Here is a 24,806-nt window from a genome sequence, read left to right on the forward strand (position 1 = left end):
AAGAGAGGAGCTGCAGAATGGCTATTTTAGTGTATAGCAATATTTCCCAAAGTGTGATCCCCAAACGAGCAACATCAGTGTCACCTCAAAGTTGAAAGATACCAGTTCTGGACTACACCTCAAACCTGATGAGTCAGAAGCCCTTAATGTAGAGACCCACAGTCTCTGGCTTTTGCCTTTTGGATTGGGATGTTTTGTGAGACAGGATCTTGCTATACAGCCAGCCTGGCCTTAAACTCTGGGTCCTCCTGCCTTCAATGCTGGGATTTGAGGCCTGTGCCTGGATAAGTCTACTTTATCAGATAATTATGGAGTGTGAAAAAGTGTGGGAACCACAGCTCTTATGAAAAGTAGAATTTTTCATACTTCGCTTCACATTAATGTCATCCAGGGAGCATTTCTAGATGTAAGGGCCAACACTCCACCCAGATTATTTACATCAGGTTTTTGTTTATAATTCCCTGGTGATTCTAATTACACCCACCTCTAGTTGAGAACCACTGCACTACAACATATGTTCTCACTGACGGTGAAAGTGGAATAGCAATCAAAATCACTGAAATTGAGTGTGCTTTTTTAAAATTCCTTCCTTCACATTCCTGGATAGGAACCACAATTAATGATGACATTGTGTCATGGCCCTCAGGTGTATTAAGACAGGAGAAATAATCTAAGTGATTGACTGCTTTAGAAAACACAGTAACAACTTTCTGTAATTTCCTGACCATTATAGACACAGGAGTGTACAAGGTGTATAAGGAAGACTATGACAGTGTTCTCAGAATAAAAACAGCCCCTGAGCCACTTTGATCCCCATCACTGTTGTAAACATGTAGACAACTTGTTATGCGTACTGAATTTTAACAGGAATGTTATAAAAGGTAGATTCTTTTGTTAGAACACTGGTACCTTGACAGTGAACTGGTGGCTCACTCCTGTAGTCCTAGCTACTCAGGAGGCTGAGATCTGAGGATCATGGTTCAAAGCCAGTCCAGGCAGGAAAGTCCATGAGACTATTATCTCCACTTAACCACCAGAAAACTGGAAGTGGAGTTGTGGCTCAAGTGGTAGAGTGCTAGCCTTGAGCAAAAGAGCTCAGGGACAATGCCCAGGTCCCAAGTTCAAGCCCTAAGACCAACAGAAAAACAAGGGAAGTTGTAAGAATCAGCATTAATCAATATGCAATTCTGCTCTGTTATATATGGTTCTACCAGTATCAGTAGTGAGGTTAACTGAACTCTTTTGAACTTGTCTTAGAATTCATTTCACTGGAAATTTGAACTCAAGAGTGTAGATACAGATCACTTTCTATTTCCATATTGTCTTGTTTTGTTTCAAAAAAACTGGTTCTACATATTATAGCATCTATATACACAAACACACACATACACACTTAATTTACTCAGAGACTAATTTGATGAACCTTTGAAAAAGAAAGGTCCTCATTACCATTACTCATCATTTCTACTCCTAGGAGAATCTTGAGTGTACAAACAAAAGCATAAAAGGATATTTAACAATATTTGTAATAGCCAAAACATTAAAACAGATTAAATGTCCATTTGCAGGTAAATGTTTAAGTGGACTACTATATATAACATGTGTAATACAAATGCAGTTCTGAACAAGTTAATATGCATTTCAGTTATGAATTTCAAAAGCGTCATTGGAATGGGAATGGAAGGAAAGGTCCTGTATGAGGTTCTAAGGTCAAACCTTACCACCACCAAAACAAAAAACAAACCCATAGTATTGAGTGAAAAAATTAAGTTGTGGGTTAACAGACTAGGATGCTACTGATATAAAATTTAAGAACAGAATAGAATACTGTTTACATATGTATGTATATTTAGCAAAAAATACAAAAATGTTTGGGAATGATACAGCCAGTGTTGTCAAAGTGCTTACCTCTAGGGAATGGGAAGTTAGAGGAAAGGACTTGGCAATTGGGGGCTTTACCTGTATGTGAAATAATTTATTCAGTGTATTCCTTCAGCAATAACAAAAAGTTTGGATCAGATAAAGCAAAATGGTAACATCTGTGTAAGATGATGAGTACTTGAGTAGCCAAATTACTTTCTGTACTTTTCTCATATTTAAAATGCTTTACAACTCAAAACTTAAATGCTTGTTCATTGTAAAATTACAAGACAAAATTGATTTCAGCCCTGTACCCTCACTATTGTTAAATTTCAATTTTAATAGCTTTATCATAGTCCATCCCCAGTTACAGAACACACTATTTGGGTTGTCAGGTTGAATTAGTTTTTAGAAACTAAACAAACCAACTTGAGAGTAGCTGCTGTGATGGCTGGAACAGAGGAAGAATTTAGCATGATCCCCTAAAATAAAACATGAAAAATGTAAGCACGCCAATATAAAGTCTAAGTAAAAACTATAGGAAGCTGTAGCCTAAAATGTTAGTTCACATCAGTCAAGAAGTAATGGTGGAGTTGGGCCCAAATCATGAGAGCCGTAACTTATTTTCCTCTGTCAGCAATCTAAGCTGTCATCACACGTCTAGATCACTCAGTCACATGGTGTGTAATGTCCATCCCTACTGACAACTGAAAATAAGCTGCATGAAGTTCTTTTCTGTTCACCACAATCACAGTTTTAAAGCATAGTTGTACATACTGATGCTGACATCATGCTAACGAAGGAAGCCAGTAGGGAAGTCAGTGAACAAGACATAGTGCTGAGAAGCGTCACCTTCCCTACTAACAAAGATAGATACACACACACACACACACACACACACACACACACACGGAATAGGTCAAGAAAAGCTGAAAGCCTTTCAGCCTCCTTGCTGTGTCTGAAAGATGCAAATACTTTGCAAAGGTATCACCTGTCATATTACTCTAGTAATCCTGAACAGACATTAGAAGGTATCTATCTGAAAAGGCTTTGCTTTAGTCACTGTCTTTTTAATCAGTAATGGGCAGCCTGCATAATACAGTGTATGTAAAAAAAAAAAAAAAAAAAGAAATGGCAAGAATGACCCCAGATCTTTTGGTTGTAGGTGACAGTGACCTAAGGACAGTGTCATCAGCTGAGGCATAAAATGTCAAAGGGTGAGTGGGGCTGGGGAAGAGGATCAGCAGAGAAAAGAAACAATAGATTTATTCCTGAGGTGCCAAGTTGGAGTTGTCTGTTACATGGTCGATGTGTCTCTTCATCTCCAATCTTCACACATGGTACAGTTTTGAGTTATAGAGGCTTAAAAGCAATTGTTCAAACACTGGAATGGTAAAAAAAAAAAAAGTCTAGAACCATTAATCAGAATTTATAAGGCATGGAAAAAGTTTTTATTCATAATTTGCTTCCCTAGAATGTATACTGCTGAAAACTTTAGATATTTATTTTAAGTTGGTTCATATAACATCAAATGAAAACAAATATAATGCTGATCAGAGAACTTAAAAGGTCATATGACCTAATGGGGGTGGGGAGAAATACCTAGAAAAAAACTGGACAAGAAAATAGACATTAATTTATTTTTATTTCTTTGGATAGTAAGAATGTGCTTACTTCTTCTACATCAACTTTGGTGCTCTTCTGCTCTGTGTTTTTTGGTATGATTCAAGTAGATACTGGAATCATATGCTTTAAAGTGTTGTATAATAGCTTATTTGTTGGCTCAAATTAATTCTTAGAAAAATGCAAGCTTCCTTGTGGTTATATAGTAAATACATTATTAATAAAAGAAGCACTTAAATTTGATTCCTCTGCTGTTTTAAAATTCACTTGTTTTTCATTAGTTTCTGTAATAAACAATTTCAAATTCCTGTCTTACAAGGTAGAAGTATATGCTTCCTTTTTATGGTTATTTTCCTTTCATTCTTTTGTGCAGAAGCATGAATGTTTTATAAGATGTTATCATAGTTCTAAATTTGTCAGATTTCAAGTTATATAAAAGATTTAATTATGCACTATGCTACCTTTGGACCAGAATTATAAAACATGTAGGTGCAATATTTTCACAACCACAGTCTATCTTAAGGAAAAATATTATTTAAAATATTTTCTTTACCATAGTCTTCAGGAAGCAAAGAAGGGTTTTTCTGAAGTGAGATTAGACAATAGAGCCAACTTCATTTTTTATGCACGTGAACGGAGAGGGCTTGAGGTTATTAGTTGAAACCGAGTAACCTTTCCAGGCTTTCATCTCTTTCTTTTCAAATTTGAATATGAAAAGCATATTCAAGTCAAAGACCATCACTTTAATGACATTTGGCAGTCATTTGATTTATTAGGTTTTAGAAAAAATTTTCCTTTAAATATTTCATCATACTATGCTAATCCTAGGAATATTGCCAGCTGCAGCCCTGTACCTGTATTAGTGGAGACAGATCGGTGTGGAATTTTCTCTGTCATCCTAGTAAAATTTCCATGAATCTACTGAATAATAAAATAACCTTATTGAAATATTCAGATTTGAGTTTTTAGTTAAAGTATCTTAGAATACATAATAAAAGAAAATGTCTTTTGAACGAAGGGGGTAAAATTACTTCATCAAATATTGAGGGGGTTTGACAGCAATGGAAATTGTCCTTTATGGTGATATTTTTAAAATATATTTATGCTTTTCATTGTGATTAATTTTATTATCTACTGCGCCAAAATAGCTACATAATCACTATGGTTAATTTGCACATGGTTATACATTTAACAGTCAATTCCTATTAAAAAAAAGTGTTACTTTCAGGTCTTTCTAAATATTATTTGAAGGTATATAATTTATAGTGGTATGTCTGACTCTAGTAAGAATTCTGACAGTAAAGAACTAATGTAAATTTTTAAAAATCAAATTTAACTGAGAAGTTATCTTGGTGTGATCTCATTTTTAAATCAAGGTCTAATTATTGGAAGTCATTATTCAAGCAAAATTCATGCCTCTCATGTTGATGTCTGTGTCACCAAAACCTATTAAGCAAAAATCAAAGTTAATTATATTTTAGTTGTTACTTCTATGTGTATTCCCATACAATTTTATATTTCACATACAGTATATTTTATTTCCTTTGTTTGAAAATGTTTTCCTTACTGAAATATGTCTTATGACAGAATGAGATATGCAATGTAGCTTCTATAGTTAATACAGATTCATATAGTTATGTATATTAGCATAATAGTGATAAAATGTTCAGCAGTGATCTCTGAATAATAGAAATTCTCTCAGGTATGTAGATTAAATAAAAGAAGTGATAAACATGTACTTCATTACATAGTTTGAAACAAGGCCAACTGATATTTGTCATTCTGAAAGCAACTAGAGATGAAGATCTCATCATCTTCCCTCCTGATAGACTACTAGTGGGTATTTATAGCCTCAAATGTAAATCAGGAGACTACTGCCGTGACACTGTTAACTTCAAACCCTGGGGCATTAGAATCTCATTCTCATCCTCTCTCTCTCTCTCTCTCTCTCTCTCTCTCTCTCTCTCTCTCTCTCTCTCTCTCTCTCTCTCAACATATATTATACACTGCATTCCAGAAAAGAAATCCATTGGCTGTCACATTTTAAAATGATAAATGGAAAAGAGTAAAGGATTTGTTTTCTTTGTTGATTTCTGTGTTTTCTTTTTAAACAGACATCAAAGAACATTCGGATTGAGATCATAGCTCTAAGCCTTAATGATTCTCGAATAACTACAGATGACACCATCCAGCGGCTGTTCGTTGAGTGCCGATTCTACAGTCTTCCCGCTGAAGAGACACCTGTATCACTTCCAAAACCCAAGAGTGGTCAGTGGGTCTACTATAACTATTGCAATGGTATGTATGTATTTTGGGTTTTTTGTAAGCCAGACTTTTAGGTTTGTCCTCTTTTATCTATGGTGAAAACTGAAGAAGCAGAAAATCTAATTCACATAAACTCATGAAAGTTTTGAATGGATTACATAAAGTTGAAGTAATACCATAGTTGAGAAAAAGTGAGGAAAGGAAGTGTGTCTAACTGTTCATGCTAAGAATAGAAAAAATGTGATTGCCTTTAATTGGAAAATAGGACATTTTTAAAAAGTAAAAAGTGCTAGTTTTTCAGTCATATCATTCAAATCATTGTAGCGTAGTTTTTGTCTGTTGTTCTGCTCAGCGTCATCACATGGATAGTTTTACAACACATGCTATGCGTCTCTCCCAGCAACATGTTCAGGATTTTAACTGAGTGCTTCATAGGTTCTCACAGGAGACAGCTTTCTCTCTTAGGAAAAAAACCTTGATCTATTGGCCAGTTGTAAGTTCTTAAACCAACCATTGCAAGGAGTGTTTAAAACCATTACCTGATCATCAGTGCACAGTTCAAAAGAGAAAAAAACTCATACCAAGCCATAGGTAAAAGGTAAAAACATTAAGTTCTCCACATGAAATGTTAAGTTCCCTTCATGAAAGCAAACATGAAGATCAAGTGTTGGTTATCCTGAGCAGAACAAAACATCTCATACTAGTTGAACTGTTTTTCTTGACTCTTAGAAATTCATTTCAAGAAACATGTATAAAAATCTTGTTTCCACAACAGCAAGATTAAAAATGTCAGTGATGACTTTTTTTGCAACTGACATTTTTGGAAATATTTTTAGTACTTAGATGGTAATCATAAATGAAGTGTTGGTCTAATCCTCCTTGGGATCTACAGTTTTTGTGAATTTACACAAGGCATTTTTAAATTGCACAATTTCTTGTTTTCTAATCTAAAAAAATACTTGCTAAAATGCCTTCTAGCTCAAATTCTAGCTTCAGGAATTACATGGGAAATAAGCCAAGACAGAAATCTCATTCCTCCTTTTCACTCACTTGAAATCAAAATTTTCCAAATGATTTCCTCCTTTCTATGCATCCTCAACTACCAAAATACCAGAAAAGTAAACCATAATTATTGGTAATGAAATAAATGTTCAATTAATTTTAATGAAAGGTACCCCCAAAAGGAGACAAACTCCTGTGCTTTCGTTGTGTTCTTTGTAAAGACCAGCAATAAGATGTTGAGTTAGCCTGGCAATAAAAGTAGTCTAGAGGGGCTGGGAATATGGCCTAGTCGCAAGAGTGCTTGCCCCGATTACATGAAGCCCTGGGTTCAATTCCTCAGCACCACATATATAGAAAAGGCCAGAAGTGGCGCTGTGGCTCAAGTGGCAGAGTGCTAGCCTTGAGCAAAAAGAAGCCAGGGACAGTGCTCAAGCCCTGAGTTCAAGCTCCAGGACCGGCAAAAAAAGAAAAAAAAAAAAAACGTAGTTTAGAAATTAACTGTACAATGAGAAACTTGGCCAGGCAGCATAGATATTTGCATTTGCTTTTGTAAATCCTTCCTTGGATCCCAAATCCTTCTCAAACCTGTGATACATGCGCATGTTTTACTGAGGTATGTCTGCGTTGGTTGGTTTAGTTTTTTTTTCTAATTGCAAGGTGCCTTACTAATTGATGTTTTAAGAGTTGTTTATATTCCTGATGAATTTCTTGCCATCTGATCGCAAGAAAATAAATTCATTGGGGTCAGAAAATGAATTCATTGGAATTAGAAATTAAATCATGGAAGTGTTTGCTATATTTTTCTCCAGCTTCTGTTCCTTATAAGATTTGTCTATGTGGAATTTTCAAAATGAGTTGGAAAAAAAATATTAAGCCTATTTGTAGGGAAGGGACCACAGTATTCTCTTTGCTTAGAAGCAAGGTGAGCTGTTTTATTATATCTGAAAAATGAAGTCCTGGAGAAGTCACAAGTTTGAGAACTACTAACCATGTTGGAAGGCTTATTTTTCATTAGCTATGACGATGAAAGTGATTATTCTTCAATTACTATATTTGCATCACTGTCACAGGTAGATCACCTTGATTCTTTGATTAATAAGCAACTATTCCATCTAATTATTGTGATGATGTACCATTCACTTGTTACTTAATATAGAAGGTCAATATAGTATAGCCTTACATCTTCCAGATCTCATTAAATGTTAATGAACATTTTATTTCCAAACTGATTTAAAGCAAATGGAAGATTTAGAAGACTATCGGTACATGTTAACTCTTGTCTAAACACCCTACCAGTACACAGGTTAGCTGAACCTAACCATGATTTTAGTGTGCATTGTGATTTGAATCTATGCAAAAAGCATTTGAATGCCAAGGCCTAAATTAAGCACATAAGCTGAATGGTGTAGACAAGTGATCCCCAGGATTACACATAATCAAATTCAGTCTTTATGAAGAGTTCCACATCCGCACACAAATATATCTTACTATCACTGAGAAAACTGAACTTGAATACACTTTTTACACATTAGTCTCAAGAATAAGACATTAGTATTTTATTGGGCTTGAGAATTTTGCTGAGAATGCTGAGAAGGCAAGAAAATAGTTTGGGGGAAGAAAGATTAATGGTAGGTCTGAAGAATGTTGTCTGGGCTGAATAAAGCCTTCTGGGGAATTGACAGTGGGAAGAAAAAAGATTAATGAAATCGTGCAAAGTTTTTATGAGACTTACACAGATCTGGTCCCTTAGTCTCTGAGGATTGAACAGTCTATCTTTTGGAAGAATTAAAGTTTAATTCAGAAAATGAAAAGGATGTAGAACATCAGATTTTGTTACTAATGGAAGGACATATTTGGCAAAGATAAGGATTATGGTGATGATAATACTTTAATACAAAACTTATCTAAGATTCAAGGTTATTGACCTTCTATAATTAAAACATCTGCATTTCTTTTGGGTATATAACATTGATAGAGAATGTAAGGATTTCTCCAACTTGCAAAGTGAGGACTTTTTACTATAGTTTTAATTGACATAATTATGCATCTTGATGGAGGGGGTGTACAGAGAGACACACACAATAATGTTCACATCAGATCAAGACTATTTTCTCAAACATTTATCATTTCCTTGTGTCTCAACACTGGAAATCCTTTCTTCTGTTATCTATGTAGTATGATAAAAATACCAGCACTTATTTCCAGGTATAACTTAGTACACCTCGATCAACCTTTCCCCATCCCTCTTATCCTCAGCCTCTAGTAACCACTATTCTACTCTCTACTTCTCTGAGATTAACTTTGCCTACATTCCATACATACTAGCCTGGATTGCTCCACTTAACAAAATGATCTCCAGTTCTATCCATGTTGTATAAGTGGCAGGAAATCATCCTTTTTATCTGAACACTGTTGAGTAAGAGGGATATATACATACATATATATATATATATATACATATATATTTTTTTTTATTTATTTTTTTTTTTGGCCAGTCCTGGGGCTTGGACTCAGGGCCTGAGCACTGTCCCTGGCTTCTTTTTGCTCAAGGCTAGCACTCTGCCGCTTGAGCCACAGCGCCATTCTGGCCATTTTCTGTATATGTGGTGTTGGGGAGTCGAACCCAGGGCCTCATGTATAGGAGGCAAGTGCTCTTGCCACTAGGCCATATCCCCAGCCCTAGAGGGATATATTTTTAATGGTAGACAGCTGAAGACCAACTCAAGTATCTGTATTTTTTAATCAGATTTTTTTGTGTGTGTCCCTGGAGTTTGAACTCAGGGCCTCTCACTTGCTTAGACAGGCACTCTCTGACTTCCTACAGTATTCAATGCAGTGTGTTAGTAGTTACTGACCCATTAAAAATAGAGCAAAAAAATGTTGGTCTAAACAAGCGTTCTTAATGTGTGGTACCCTGATCAGCAGCAACTGAGAACAGGTTAAATTGTACATTCTCAGATCTACCCGAGGCCTAATGAATCATAAGCTAAGGATACAGCTCAGTGATCTACATTTAACAGTCCTCCAAGGGATTAGAATGCATAATAAAGACTGAGAATCATTGGGCTAAAATTAAAGATATCCAACCTAAACTGTTTTTGTGCAAGAACAAGAGAGCTGTAATTCCAATTTGGTAAAGTTTTAGAGAACTAAGCTTATTAATAAGGAACTAGAGTTTTCTCAGGAAGGAATACTTGTAAGCCAAAAGATTTTAATTCACCTAGAAAAGGTGTATCTAATCAATATTCCTTTATAAAAGAGTGAAGGAAAAATAAGCTAGTTTCCCTTGATAGAACTCTCTCACACTCTAGCCTTGCACTGACAAAATTTTCACCTTCAAATACAAGGAGGAAGAAGGGCATGGAAGGAGGAGCAGCGATAGTGGGGATGAGGCAGGCATTATTGGGTTTAGGACCCCAACTCTGCCATTTTCTACAAATTCTAACTGCCTCTGGTCCATTTAATTATTTGTAAAATGTGGGTCAGCATTCTTCCTGTTTTTTGTTTTATGGTTTTTTGTTTTTTAAACAGTGTTTGATACACATAGCCTAGGCTAGCCTCAAACTCACAATCTTGCCTCAGCCTACTATTACAGACATACACCACCAAACCCATTTCAGCCGGGTTCTTGACCCATATAACTGCAGAAAAAAATTTTGACTGTTGTACTCAGACATAACCAGACAGTAAATGGTACCTACCATTTTTATCTTTAGTAGGAGAACAGATAATACACTGTACTGGCCAAGTAGATAAAGCAAAAGCACAAGGGATTCCTGTCTTCTTTTGGTATTTACTGTTTTATTCTTTTACCATTTTAATAATGAAAGTTTTATGTTGGGGCGGTGGGGAGTTGGTGGTACTGAAGTGTGAACTTGAGGCCTTGAGCTTGCTATGCAGACATTCTTTCCCTTAGGCCATGCTTACAGCCCTTTTTTGCTTTTAGTTTTTAAGAGGTCATACATTTTTGCTAAGGGCCAACCTAGATCACCTACCCACAGCCTCTCATGTGGCTGGGACAATGGGCTCATGCCCTCCATGCCTGGCTTATTTGTTGAGATGGAGGCTTGCTAATGTTTTTCCTGGGCTAGCCTCAAACACCAATCCTTCTGACCTCCTCAAATCTGAGCTCCCATGTCTGGCTTAAAGGTGATTTTATAAGGGCACATGTAGAATTACTATATAGTTTAGCAATTTCACTTCTGAATAATTACCAAAAAGAAATGGAAGCAAAGACACAAACACTTGGGCTGGGAATGTGGCTTAGCAGTAGAGTGCTTGCCTAGCATGCATGAAGCCCTGATTTGATTCCTCAGCACCACATAAACAGAAAAAGCCAGAAATGGTGCTGTGGCTCAAGTGACAGAGTGCCAAAACAAAGCCAGGAACAGTGGTCAGGCCCTGAGTCCAAGTCCCAGGACTGCCAAAAAAATAAAAGACACAAACACTTGACAGCACTGTTCACAATAAGATAGAAACAACTCGTATCACAAGATGAATAAATAAAATGTGTAATACATATTGAAAAGATTATTCAGCCTTAGAAAGGAATTAAATATATGCTTCAACATGGATGAGCCTTGAAAATACCAATGCTTTGTGAAATAAGATAGACACAAAGAATAAATAAAACTGTCTGACTCCACTTATATAGACGTACTTAGAGTAGGCAAATTCATTGAGACCAATAATAAAACAATGATAGACACTGGGAAGAGGGAGGAATGAAGAGATTTTAACAGTTTCAGTTTGGGAGATGAATAGTATTTTTAAAAAAAAAGTGGAAATGTACCTAATGCAACTGAAGCACTTGCCTTAAAATGCTTAAAATGTTAAATTTTATGCTGTATGTATTTTAACACAGCTTAAAATGTTAAGCAATTGAGATTCATCAAAACTGGTTAAGAACTTAATAGAGAAAGATTTTATTTATATACTGAATTTTGAAATCCTGATTTTAATTCAAAGAAAAATTTACTTGTTTATCCAAGACTAAGATATGGTGACATAAAAGAGTTGATGTCAAGACACAAACAGGTCTGAAAGTTATAGGTTACTAACAGTTGTTTTTAATCACTATGTCTGCCCTCATTTCCAAATGTATAAACCAAATGGCATAGCCATACCACTCTTAGGCATCTATCCTGAACAACAGGTCTCAGGATACCATAAAGACATCTGCACATCCATGTTTATCGTTGCACAATTCACAATAGCCAAAATATGGAAACAGCCCATATGCCCCACTACAGGTGAATGGATCCAAAATATGTGGTACCTGTACACAATGGAATACTACATAGCGATTAGAAATGATAAAATATTGGTATTCGCAGGGAAATGGTCAGAGCTTGAACAAATAATGTTGAGCGAGACAAGCCTAGAACAAAGGGCCATGGTCTCCTTGATATATAACTGTTGTGCGGGGGGTGGGGAGAGGGGGAACAGTACAGACCAGGTCTGCAAAATAACAAACTTCTTTTCAAATGGTATTTCCACATATTTGGGTCAGCGACTTTACATTATGTTTCTAAAACCAAACAACTACTAAACAAACATAAAAAGGTCTAGAATAGACCTATCAGTGGATCACAATAGCTCAACAGCTATGTACACATGATTATATAAGATAAGGATAAACCAAAACAACTCTAAGAGAAGGACACAGGAGGATTCTATTGTTGTTGTTACGTTTAATGTTCTAGGTCAATTTCCTTTGGCATACCCTACATGGTTACTGTATATGATTTTGGTACACTGGAAATTGTATATAAGCCTACCTGAACTAGGGAAGGGAAAGAAAAATGAGGGTGTAACAGATATGACAAGAAATGTACTCACTTCCTTATTATGTAACTGTACCCCCTTTGCACAACATATTGTCAACAAAATTTAATTAATAAATAAATTTTTAAAAATAAACCAAATCCCATAAGAGCTGTATATCTCTGAAGAAGAGGGTATGACATACATTGTGAATCACTTAAAAATCTCATTTGGAAAAAAAAAGAATTCCCATTTAACTTGGTATACTGGCAGCCTCTTAAAAAAAAAAATTAGTTCCTCTAATGCTGTCCAATAGTAACTCATCTATTAACATGACTTTTTGACATTTATAAGTGTAACAAAATGCCCTGAATCTTATATCATTATTGGCTTCTATACCACTCAGCAAGCCTGTGAATGAGTCACACATACAAATAAGAGTATCCTGTAAAGAACAATGAGCCAGACAGTGCTGTCTGACCCCGATTCTCCAAAGTGGGTTGTTACTTTGGATGCTGTGTCTTCAGGATTCCCAGTTCTTTGGGGAGCACTCTCCACTACATAGACATCTTCAAGACTCCCATTCCATGTGCCTTACTCAGTACCAGGCATATATTTGGCCCTCAGTCAATATTTTACCACAATTTGTAATAGAACTAAAATTGTCCAGAGGAACATATTCAGAATAAAATCCATTTGTTCCCAGCAGATCCAAAGGAGAATTAGCTTTAGAATTGTCATAGTGTCCTTTTTACCTTGTCACACTTTTGATCCCAGCTAACATCTAACTTGAGATTGTATCACAAAGGAGCCTTGCATCAAGATTGGTATTTGAGAAAGAAATGTCTTCAAGAAGCTAAGGTGTGGTTGGAAGTCTGGCATGCTGAAAAGAAAAATAAAAAACTCAGGATGAAAAGTTCGTGTTTATACTCATAGATGTCATTTCCCAAAGTACAGACAGTTATTTTCCGTGTCAGGTGTTCACCCTCTTCCTTGAGAGTGCTTTTGATAGTCATGTAATCTCCCCCATTTCAGCTACACAGAGTCTGCAGTACACATTCCTGCGTGGCAGCATGTACCTTTACTAACCAAAGATTTAGACTTCACACCTTAGCTGAAAACCTCTCTCTCCCTTCACCCAGGCACAGCCGCCATCAACCATGGGTCGCCTTCCCGGCACACTAGGTGCTTCTTTTATTGCATGTTGTGGCAGCAGAAAAGGATTAAATTACCGAGGCTGTCAGAAAGGACAAGCACCCTGCCATACATTACCATCACTCCCTTCTTGGGTGAAAGAAAATGCAGTGAATCCCTCAGTACAAAGCAATAAAGACCACTGGCTTCTGTCATGACTGCCAGTGTCATTAACAGGCAGTGACAGTGATGTGGCACTCTTAGATGTTGCTTGTATCTTTTCTGACAGTGTGCACGGAAACCTGCCAGTGACGTGACATTAGATCACATGATCTTCAGATTTGATTCTGGTTTCTGGAGCAGTTTTCTTTTCCTAGGCATACAAATGTGGTGGCATGATATTTATAAAAATACAGAATTGTCCTAATGCATATTCCTAAGTGACTTCATTTTGTGGATTTTTTTTTCCTCTTTTGGCATAGTGATCAGCATGGATGAAGAAACCAACCAAGCAAAGAGAGACATCTTAAAAGCTATACTACTAAAGCAAAAAATGCCTAACCAAAGGTACATTTAAGCAGTTTAAATTATCTGGTGGTTTATGTGTAGACTGTCTGCAGAGTAATGTGGTTAAATAAAAGGAAGTAGAACACAAGATGAGGAATTGAACTCCTGGGTTCTCTGATGGACCCTGTGTCCTTGAGTGCATGACCTCTCTGATTTCTTTCCTCCCACAGCTATAGTGGCCCTACCTACCAGCATCTAGTAGTGCTTTGAAACTTAAAGACTATGCCATATATGGAAAGAATTACACCAGTGTAACTGGAAAGAATAAGCTATAATCCTAGCTACTCAGGAGGCTGAGATCTAAGGATCCAAGTTCAGACCAAGCCAGAGCAGAAAAGTCCCTGAGGTTCTTATCTCCAATAAACCAGCAAAAACCCACAGCTGGAGTTGTGATTCAAGTGGTAGAGCAACAGCAGTGAGCAGAAAAAGCTGAGCAAAAATATGAAGCCCAGAGTTTAAGCCACAGTACTGGCATAATAAAGGTTTGAAAGAAGAGCCAAATGCTTGGTTAGAAATTCTTCCTTCGTGTTTGTGTTGTCTGACTTTGGGCGAATTATATTCCTTCATCTGTGAAATGCAGTGATAATACCATGTAGGGTTATCAGCATGAAGTGAAGTAATGAAGTACAGGGAGCATAGTTCCTGAGACACAATAAGTGCACAGAGGTGTTCATCAGAGCCACTATCAGTAGTGTTGTTTATTACAGCTCACCAGCCTCTCAGGCCCACTTACATCTTCCATTGTTGAGTCTTTTCATATTATTTTTGAAAGTGTGGTAAGTTTTTCTTTTCAAATTTCAATAGGACACTTGGAAAATCGGGTTCAGTAGAGAAAATAACTTCATTTTAGAAAGAAAAAGATTTTTTCCATTTTTGGCTTTAACTTAAAAGCTTCTTTTTTTTTATTGTTATTTAGGTGATAGTTTCAGGGAGGGGGGGGGGATGTTTTGTTGTGGATTGGTTCTAGGGCCTGAACTCAGGGACTGGGTACTGTCCCTGATCTTTTTTTTTCCCCCAAGGCAAATCTCAGACTTTGCTGTCCAGGCTGGCTACAAACCACAATCCTCAGATCTCAGCCTTCTGAGTAGCTAGTGTTACAGGCATGAACCACTGGCACCTGACTCCTTATAAAGGATTTTTGGGTTTTTTACCAGATAGATAAAATTTGTTAAATTCACATTGACTCTAGTGACTCCTATCCTCCCATCGTTTCCTCTAAAATTACCCAAGCACCCACAAAGATACCATGTTCACATCACTCCTTAGAAAACCCTAAAGAGCTATCACCTACAGGAAGTGACTGACCCTGCTGAGTGACTAACACCTGCTGAGTTCATGTCCAGTGCTGACCCCATAAGGAGGGTGGCCTCTGCTATTTCCCACAGCCACAGCCAATGGTAACCAGACAAGGTCCTCACCTTTTGTAAGTACTCAGGTCACATGATTTCACGTGAGTTCAAGTAACTTCTACTGTATGAGAACTCATTTTCTCCTATAGCCACCCTGTTGCCTAGTGCTAAGACTATCCAAGCCATATCTATCAGCTGACTAGTCCTCCTCCAGTGTCTCCAGTTGTAGACATTGTAGAAGGCATGGTTATAATATCTTTGCCTGATGTCTCACTATGCATTTGGAAATACACAAGTCCCACTTTATTTTTTAATTTTTATTTTTATTGTAAAGGTGATGTATAATACATAAAACTAGGCACCGGTGTGGTTCATGCTTGTAATCCTAGTTACTCAGGAGGCTGAGATCTGAAGGTCAAAATTCAAAGCCAGCCCAGGCAGGAAAGGCCATGACTCTTATCTCCAATTAACTACCAGAAAACCAGAAGTGGCACTGTAGCTCAAAGTGGAAGAATACTAGCCTTAAGCAAAAAAATAAATAATAAATAAACTCAGGGACAGTGCCCAGGCCCTGAGTTCACACAACCAACAAAAATTAAAATAATATTAAAAGGGAAGTAACACATTGGAATGGGACTTTAAAAATGTTTATTTTTGAGTCATAATTTTGACACTGACTCAAAAGTCTTCTTTTGGTATTTTTTTTCTCTTTAGCAGTGTTCCACTGAGCAGATCCACAGCTAAGACAGACTATAACAAGTAAACAATCAAATCAATTACATATTGTGATAATTAGTAACAGAAACTGAACAAGTTAAATGTTAAAAGAGAATAACAGAAGGCAAGTTTGAGGAGGCAGCAGACATTTAAACTGATTTATGAAAAATGAGCAGACCCAATCAAGTCACAGGAGCCCTGGGCTCCCAGGCTGAGGGAATTGCAGGCAACAGGAAGATACCAGGATGTTCCAGGGCCCAGCAGAGAAGGTTAGCAAGGCTGGTCTCTTCAAGGCTGAGAGTTCCAGGAAGGAGAGAAGGGGAGGAAAGGGGCACCACCGGATTAAGGCAGGAGCGAGGAGTGTCACTTGATTGTTGTCACCTCCACTGGGGTTCTTGGCCTCTGTCTGGGTGAGAATTCAGGCTCTCACACCAGACCATCAGCCTCTACAAGTTCCACCTCCTAATTCTTTGTTAAAAGGTAAGGTATATAAGGTGTGTGTGTGTGTGTGTGTGTGTGTGTGTGTGTGTGTGTGTGTGTGTGTGTGTTTACCCAAACTGGCTTAGTTTTTAAGTTATTCTAGTGAATTTCCTCCCATTTGAAACGAACTTTATAGCTTAATTTTATTCTCCATATATTTTCTAGACAAGATGTTAGTATGTTTCCCAGGCAGGCTTTGAACTTCTAGGTTCAAGCAATGCTCCAGTGTCATCTTGCCACATGTGGGAAGGCCTGGCTTGTTTTAGTGTTGCTATCTCGTTTTGTTCTACAAAAATCTAAACATTTCAAATAGTTTTGCATTTTGCATTTCTAATCCTTCCCCTGGTATTTAATTTTTTCCTTCATTTTGTCTCAGTTTTTTCATACAATGAAGGTTAGTAACCTGGTTTTATAAGTGATATGATTCTTTGGAATATATATTAAAGATACATGAAAACAGCATTATTGCTATGGCCTGGTAGTTTGTCTTTTCTATACTCCTTGCCTTGTCAAGTGTGCATCACATACTGCTTGCAACTCCTTCTCTTGCAAGCATACTCATTTTAGGGAAACTTCCCCCATCAGCAGTCATTTTGTTGGAGTAATAGCAATGTATAATTTAGGAATCTCACAAGTTTTCAAGTGAAACTTTTCACATATCATCTTTTTTCCCAGAAAAATTGAAGCTTAGGCACCGAGGTGTAGCTTTACTGGTAAAGCACTTGCCTTGCATGTGTGAAGCCCAGCAGCATGGAAGAAATATTGAAGCTTATGTAACTCTACTTAGATTTAAAATAGTACTAATAAAAAGAGCAAACATTTACTTAGTTCTCTCTGTTCCAGGCACTTTTTTTATGTATATCATCCCATCTGATCCTTACATGAGTCCTATAAAATATATAGAGATAATTATCCCCGTTACACATAAAGTGAGTTCGGAGATTAAGTAATTTGTCCAAGATCACATAACAAATAGGAGATCAAGAATGTGAATGTGAACTCAAGGGCCTAAGCCACTTCATTGTAACTTCATCTTACAGGACATAGGAAATGTCTAGTTTATCCCTTGAAGGGCAGGATCTGCATCCTTCATCATTATTGTGGGAAGAGGTGTTACTTTTTATTTTGATTTAAAATGTTTCTATTTTTCTAATCAGAACATTTCTAGCTAAAAATCAGGGACTTGGTAAAGGAATGAAATGCTGAATGTTTATCTTCAGCAAATTGGTTTAAAGTATTGTCATGTTTACCTATAAGCATTTGGAAAATATTTTATTTGTATTTGCAAAGGCATGATTTCTTGGACTTAGATTTTCATGTTTCTTGGGTTTTTTTAAAAAAAAATTGGAATAGATACATTTCAAAAGTTTAAAAATGGTAAACTTTACAACCATCCGTGGTTTAAGCTATGCTGCCAAGACATATCAAAAGAGTACTTAACTGAAATTCCTGCCATTTGGTCAATCCAAGTGTGTTTGGCCCCAACACAAGCCACTAATTCAAATCAGTTCCATCAGAACCCTACAATTATGTGTCTAAAAGTAAAATAAGACTTGGATTCTATGATTGTAAGTTAAAAGATTGCTGAAGTAGTACAAACATTTGATATAGCTATTGAGAACTATATCTTTATCTAACATGGTTCACAATGTTGCCCCAGGAGCTTGGTCTTTGCATTTTGTAAGTTGCCCAGTGCCAACTCCAGAATTGTACATGCTCAAGAAAATGATACATTTCTGTAGAATGTGCTGACAGTAGAATCTGGGAGATCTTCACATTGTCTTTTTAATCTTATAAGTAGAGGTGCCAGAATATGACCAGATAGGGTGAACCTGGTCCTTCCCTTTGCCTGGTAATTTTCTAAGCACTAAGAATCTCTAAAATTTAGAATCCAAGAGTAGGTCTGTGTTCATTTGAAGATTCAGTATACTTTAACAGTTCTGAGTTCATGTAAGAATTTAGCTAACCTTTCTATTCCTTTCTTTCTTCTGGGATATTTGGAAACATCAAAATTCATACTTAATGATAAGAATTCATACGGGAAGCCGGGTGCTGGTGGCTCATACTTGTAATCCTAGCTACTCAGAAGGCTGAGCTCTGAGGATCCTAGTTCAAAGCCAGCCTGGGCAAGAAAGTCCATGAGACTTTATCTCCAATTAACCACCAGAAAACCAGAAGTGGTGCTGTGGCTCAGAGTTGTAGAGGGCTAACATTGAGCTGAAGACTCAGGGATAGTGCCCAGGCCCAGAGTTCAAGCACCACAACCAACAACAACAACAACAGTTCATGTGGAGTCCCTGTGTGGTAGTGAGTTTCTCTGTCCTTGTGCTTCCTCAGCATTCGCTTCACCGTGGTCAGCGACCCTCCAGAGGATGCACAGGATCTGGAATGTGAGGACATCGGTGTTGCTCACATCGACCTCGCCAACATGTTCGAAGAAGGAAGAGACATCATCGAGCAGAATATTGATGGTATGAGTGAAGAGTCATTAAGGGTACACAGCTAACAGCTGCTGAAATCAGGACTTTTTAATCAAAACCTTTTTCTTAGGTACACGTGAATTGAGTCACACAGTAGTCAAATTCTTTGCAACTCACCTGCCTTCTACTGAAGTCAGACCTCTGCCCTCCCTCTTGTCTTTCTTTGGCTGATAGAAATTGTAAGATAATCCATAGACAATCACAAGGAATTACTTATTTTAGTATTGAGGGTAAAGGATTTTTTTGTTTGTTTGCCAGTCCTGGAACTTGAATTCAGGGCCTGGGCACTGTCCCTGAGCCTCTTTGTGCTCAAGGAGATCACTCTACCACTTGAGCCACAGTGCCACTTCCAGCTTTTCTGAGTAGTTTATTGGAAGTAAGAGTCTTAGGGACTTTTCTGCCTGGGCTGGCTTCAAACCACAATCCTCAGATCTCAGCATCCTGAGTTGCTAGGATTACAGGTGTGAGTTACTAGCATCTGACAAGAATGTTTTTTAGTGTTTTTTATAGGTGACTCAGCCAAGGCACTTAGATTTAAGCATCTCAGTCATTTATGTTAGACTCATTATGGTAATATCTTCTTTTAGACTTCTGTTAACTCCCATGTTACAGTTACATAGTCACTCAAGGAACTCTGGGTGGCTTCCCACTAGATTCCCACAGTAGGATGGGATTCCTGACCAGATTTTCAACTCACCAGAGGTAGTTCCCAGCAGTGTTTAATTTCTACCTTCTGTTTGTTATCTAACATATTTAGCACATTCTGAAGGAACTATAGTTTATAAATCAGTCTCTCTCATCATAATCAAGGGAGACCTGAACTACTTCTAATAAATGTAAAAATGCAACTGATAGCCAGGCACTAGTGGCTCATATCTGTAATACCAGTTACTCAGAAGGCTGAGATCCGAGGATTGCTGTTTGAAGCTAGCACAGGCAAGAAAGTCCATGAGACTCTTATCTCCAATAAACGACTCAGTAAAAGACAGAAGTAGTGATGTGGCTCAAGTGGCAGAGCACTACCCTTGAGCAAAGGAAGCTCAGGGACAGCACCCAGGACCAGCATATAAAAGAAATGCAATGGATTTCTAATTCAATTAACTTGGCAGAGACATCTCTGAAAGATGTTCCTTATGATGCATTCATTCAAGAACACTTAATGGAGCAGCTTCTGAGTGCCAAGGGGTTTGCTCACTCCATGGTCCTGCATCAGGGTGCTTGTTCTGGGTATGTGTCACATGCTCAAAAGTCAGGATCAAGCTAAAGAATTGTCCAAGTTAGACCAGAAAAATAAATTGGAAGCCCAGTCTAAGGAATCTTTATGAAGTATACACACACCCCTGACCTGGTAGCCCAGAAGAAAGACAAAAGGATTAAAATATCACCCTGAACTTGTTGTGCCAAGTGGTGAGACCACCACCAAGAAGGCCACCGAGACTCAGACATTCCGAAATGCAAAAGCAAGGCAAGCCTTTATTTAAGCAGGGCCGCAGCCCGGGCCTTGTCCTACCCACCGACACAGCGGAGGTTAGGAGGGAGCCCCGAGCTACGATTACACAGGGCTTATAAAGGCAAAAAACAAAGTTACAACAATCAGGTGTTCCAGCAAGCAAGATTAGGACACAGGTACAAATCTGATTGGCTCAGGGTTCGAGGCATTCTAGGGGTGGTCAGAGTTAAGCATTCCCAGCGGTTAGAGTTCTAGACCAACTGGGCCCTAATGGGTTTGTCCTGGGTCTGCTCACAGGGCCTGCTTATCTCAGGTTCACGTGGTAAAGTGGGGTTCACGTGGTAAAGTGGGACCTGACTTCAAAGTCTGGCACTTCAAACTCTCAAAGACTCCTAGGACCAAGAGGATCTAACAAAAAGACCAAAATTATTTCTGCTTTAGACTCCTGATCTCTTTTTCCAGTTTTGTTTAGCACCCATGTTATCCTTTGAGAGCATAGGGAGCATACTGGGCTGACATTCAGCTGCCCTGACCATGTTTGCAGGCTCATTAAGACGACCAGGCACTGTATGGCAGGATTTGAATTCTGCATTCTGTGTTACATCGGTATGAGCAGTCCCTAGGAAGAGACCAAATAGGAAAATGAGCTGGGTACCACTGGGCCAGTGTGCTTCCCCTACTGCCCATTCTGACTCCACTCATGCACTGAGTTTTCTTTGAAGGTTTCTTCACACATTTTCTTTTTTTTTAAAATATATATATTTTTTATTATCAAACTGAATTACAGAGAGGTTACAGTTTCATACATTAGGCATTGGATACATTTCTTGCCCTGTTTGTTACCTCGTCCCTCATTCCCCCCTCTCTTCACACATTTTCTTTTAAGTAAAATAAAGACAGCTGGATATGGTGATGCTTGCTTATCTTCAGCTGAGGCAGGTGGATCACTTGACTCCAAAGAGTTTGAGACCAGTACTATTTCTCTTAAATGAAGTTCAAGTAAAACCAGAAGGAATATAAACAGAAAATTACAAAGACTCATAAGTACTGTCAAACTTACAAAGTCCAGGGTTCTGGCTTTAGGTCACTAGCAAGTACCACTATCCACAGAAGGATGCAGTCTTGGGTATTGGAATGGCATCCTAACCAGGCATGTTTGGGAAAGGCCCAAGGCTTTGGTCCAGAGTTTACTTCAGGGACACCTCTAAAAGCAGAGGTATTTCCCCAGCAAAGCCTAGGGGCCTCGGAGCCAGTCCATAGACCATAACATTCCTATGTCTGCCATTTTCATTTTTCAAATTTCACATAAAATTTGCTTTAAATGGGATGTTTTCTTTAGAAAGATAAGTAACCAATCCAAATTAAGATCATGTAACATCTTTACAGTGGTTTGCCATTCTGAAATTTGTTATTCACACCATGTATTAGAACAAATTCCAACTTGGTTGTTACATCCTAATCCCGTTTAGACATTTCTTGCCTTAAAAATGCCTTTTGCTGGGTAAACTTCAGGACTAGGTCAAGTTTTAACCCTACAAAGACTAGGTATGCACTTTCATCTGCATCTTCAGGAACATATAAGAGTTTAGTTACTAGAGTCTGAAATATGGCTGAATGTGGGGCTTTTACGGAGCTATTTTTATCCTCTCCTGGACTTTTTCAGCTAGCCTATCTCAAGAAAAATCTGATGAGTGAGACTGACATTCTCCCACTATTTTCTCCTAGTTTTTGATGCGCGAGCAGATGGTGATGGCATTGGCAAGCTCAAGGTGACAGTGGAGGCGCTGGATGCCCTACGGTCTGTCTACGAGCAGTACAGAGAGGACTTAGAGGCTTGAAAGAAGCAGCTCCAGAGGCATCTCCTACTTCTAAGTAAATGCCCACATGAAAGCTCTTAGATGAGATTTTCTGTAATTACTCTGGTGTATATAATCTATAATTCATGGGGCGCTGGGAGGGTGAGGCCTGGGTTTGGGTTTGAAATGTTCAAGTTTTGTATAGCTTTTCATTTGTTTATTTTTCTATTCCCTCCTTCCCATGACTGCTACCCCTGAGGACTGAAGTTTCTGCAATGGGCAACACCTTCTCAATAATTTATACCTACACGATAGCTTGAGAAAATCTATTTGCATTTTCAACATTTCCTATGAAGAACTGAGATGCAATTCCCATTTTTATTTTTAATAAGCAAAAGCATAAATCTTAGAAAAACCAATGAAAAAAAAAACACTTTTATGTTATCCCTAATCATCCCACTAAATGGAGTGTCTGTGATTAGTCTCATTAAGAGTTTTATACTGTGAAGATTTTATTAGAAGCAATATATGAAAATTACTTGGATTAATGTGTTAATCTTCCTCTTTAAAATGCTAATATCCATTTTATACACATTAAAGCTCAGTATGCATTTTCTTTGATGCATGCAGTTTCTATCAATTAAATATAAAGAAGGAGACTTGACACCAACTTATCAAATTACTGCAAGGGGCTTTTTTGTTTCTGTTTCTTGAAAATTATATTTGTATTGCTTTCATGTATTTGCAATAATATGGGATCTAGAGGTGTGTCTGTATTATTGGATGGATGTTGGAATGGAAAATTCACACTTTGGAAACTTAGCTTATGACACAAATTATTTTAAATATGACTAAATTCTGCTATACTTAGGCCTGAAAGAAGTATCTTTTATCATTTTTTTAAACTTACATCAAGCTAATACAATGCTGGAGTGCATGTGGATAACCAGATCCTCAAAAAGCAGCGGAGAAAGTTAATTTTCTAGCTTTACCCAATCTCACTGAAGGATTTAATTGATATTTTTAATGGAGCTGTGAATCAATGCTGCAAAGGAATTGTCTCTAGAGGTCTAGGATATAATGCATTTCATTTTTTAATTTACTTTTTTATTTGTCATTTTCTTCAAAGGATTTTTATAGGCTGTGGGTTTTCACTGTTTGCAAACAGGCTATGTTCCTTCTTAAGCATATGTAAAGTATTCAGGGAGATAAGTAATTTATTAAAATCTACCTAATTTGCCGTGATATATTAAATCTCTGCTTCAGTGATCACAGACCATTTCATTTAGAGAATTAGGCATTCCCTCTTTGTGTGATTAAAGCTCTGGAAAATGAGTTCTTTGCTCCTATTTGTGAACATTCAAAGCCTGCTAATGGCAAGAAGATGGAATAGATTATGAGACAATTCATTACAGTTCAACAGGGGAAAAAAGCAGCTATAATGCAAAAATGCAAGTATGAATATCTGCATATAGTTTGAACCATCTGTGCTCTAATGGCTCCAATAATGACTCTCATCTTTAGGAGGCTTTGAAATGACATCCATACAATATTAATTTGTTGCTGTACATTGTGGAACCAGTAGAGTATGATCTGACCACAGAAATCTATAAATTCTGTCTCTACCATTTGGCCTCCCTGTCCTGGAGCCTGCCATCTCCAAGGGGAATCTTGCTCTCATCAAATTCTGCAAATCTTCCTGACAACTCATTCCATTGGAACCTTCTAGCAACCACAAACATCTGCAGACAAAACCTCTCCAATCCTAGTAAACAACCACATGTTTGTTGTCACTTCAGCTGGCTCTGAGCTCATCGTTTTGGCCTCCCTTTCTAGCTTTCTTTGGCTTTGTGCAGTTACAGTGTCATTAAGGTCCATAATATTCCCTGCAGTAATTTAAAACAGCCAGATTATACCCTGGGATTAACTGAGTGGTTTTTGAGACATTTATTGTGGTATTCTCCCAGAAGGTTTGTATTATTGTCTTTTAAATTTACATCCCAAACTAAATATCCTTTCTGCAGGGAGAAGAACTCGGTTTCATTGGCTTGTTGAGATCTCTAAGTGGCAAGGGGAAGTTTTTATCAGTGAACCTCTGGGAACTAGTCAACTATATAGAATCTGTAACTCCGTTAAGATTAGATTAATCCTGTTACTCACATTCATGTTTATTGTAATTTAAAGACTTGCTTTCTAGTTTAAAATACTCAGTTTCAGAAGTCACAGATGTTCACAACACTCATTTTTTACATACAATGGCTGACATTTTGAAGTAGGTAAGTCATGGAGTCCTCGCATATGGAAATCCATTGGGATT

General features: G+C 37.6%; 1 protein-coding gene across 4 annotated transcripts in view; it reads left to right on the forward strand.

The window, feature by feature from the left end:
* The window catches only part of Rpgrip1l (RPGRIP1 like), a 94,817-nt gene extending 70,993 nt beyond the window's left edge, over window positions 1-23,824 (forward strand). For 3 of the 4 annotated variants that reach the window (XM_048355588.1, XM_048355592.1, XM_048355591.1), the window contains 4 exons: window positions 5,598-5,781; window positions 14,133-14,217; window positions 19,101-19,234; window positions 22,419-23,824. In XM_048355588.1, the coding sequence (XP_048211545.1) occupies window positions 5,598-5,781; window positions 14,133-14,217; window positions 19,101-19,234; window positions 22,419-22,531 (516 nt within the window). In that variant the 3' untranslated portion in view covers window positions 22,532-23,824. The remainder of the gene's footprint in view (window positions 1-5,597; window positions 5,782-14,132; window positions 14,218-19,100; window positions 19,235-22,418) is intronic. The other variant, XM_048355590.1, reaches the window with a different exon arrangement.
* Window positions 23,825-24,806: the final 982 nt, after the last annotated feature.

Source organism: Perognathus longimembris, chromosome 10 (assembly GCF_023159225.1).
Source record: "Perognathus longimembris pacificus isolate PPM17 chromosome 10, ASM2315922v1, whole genome shotgun sequence".
NCBI lineage: Eukaryota > Metazoa > Chordata > Mammalia > Rodentia > Heteromyidae > Perognathus > Perognathus longimembris.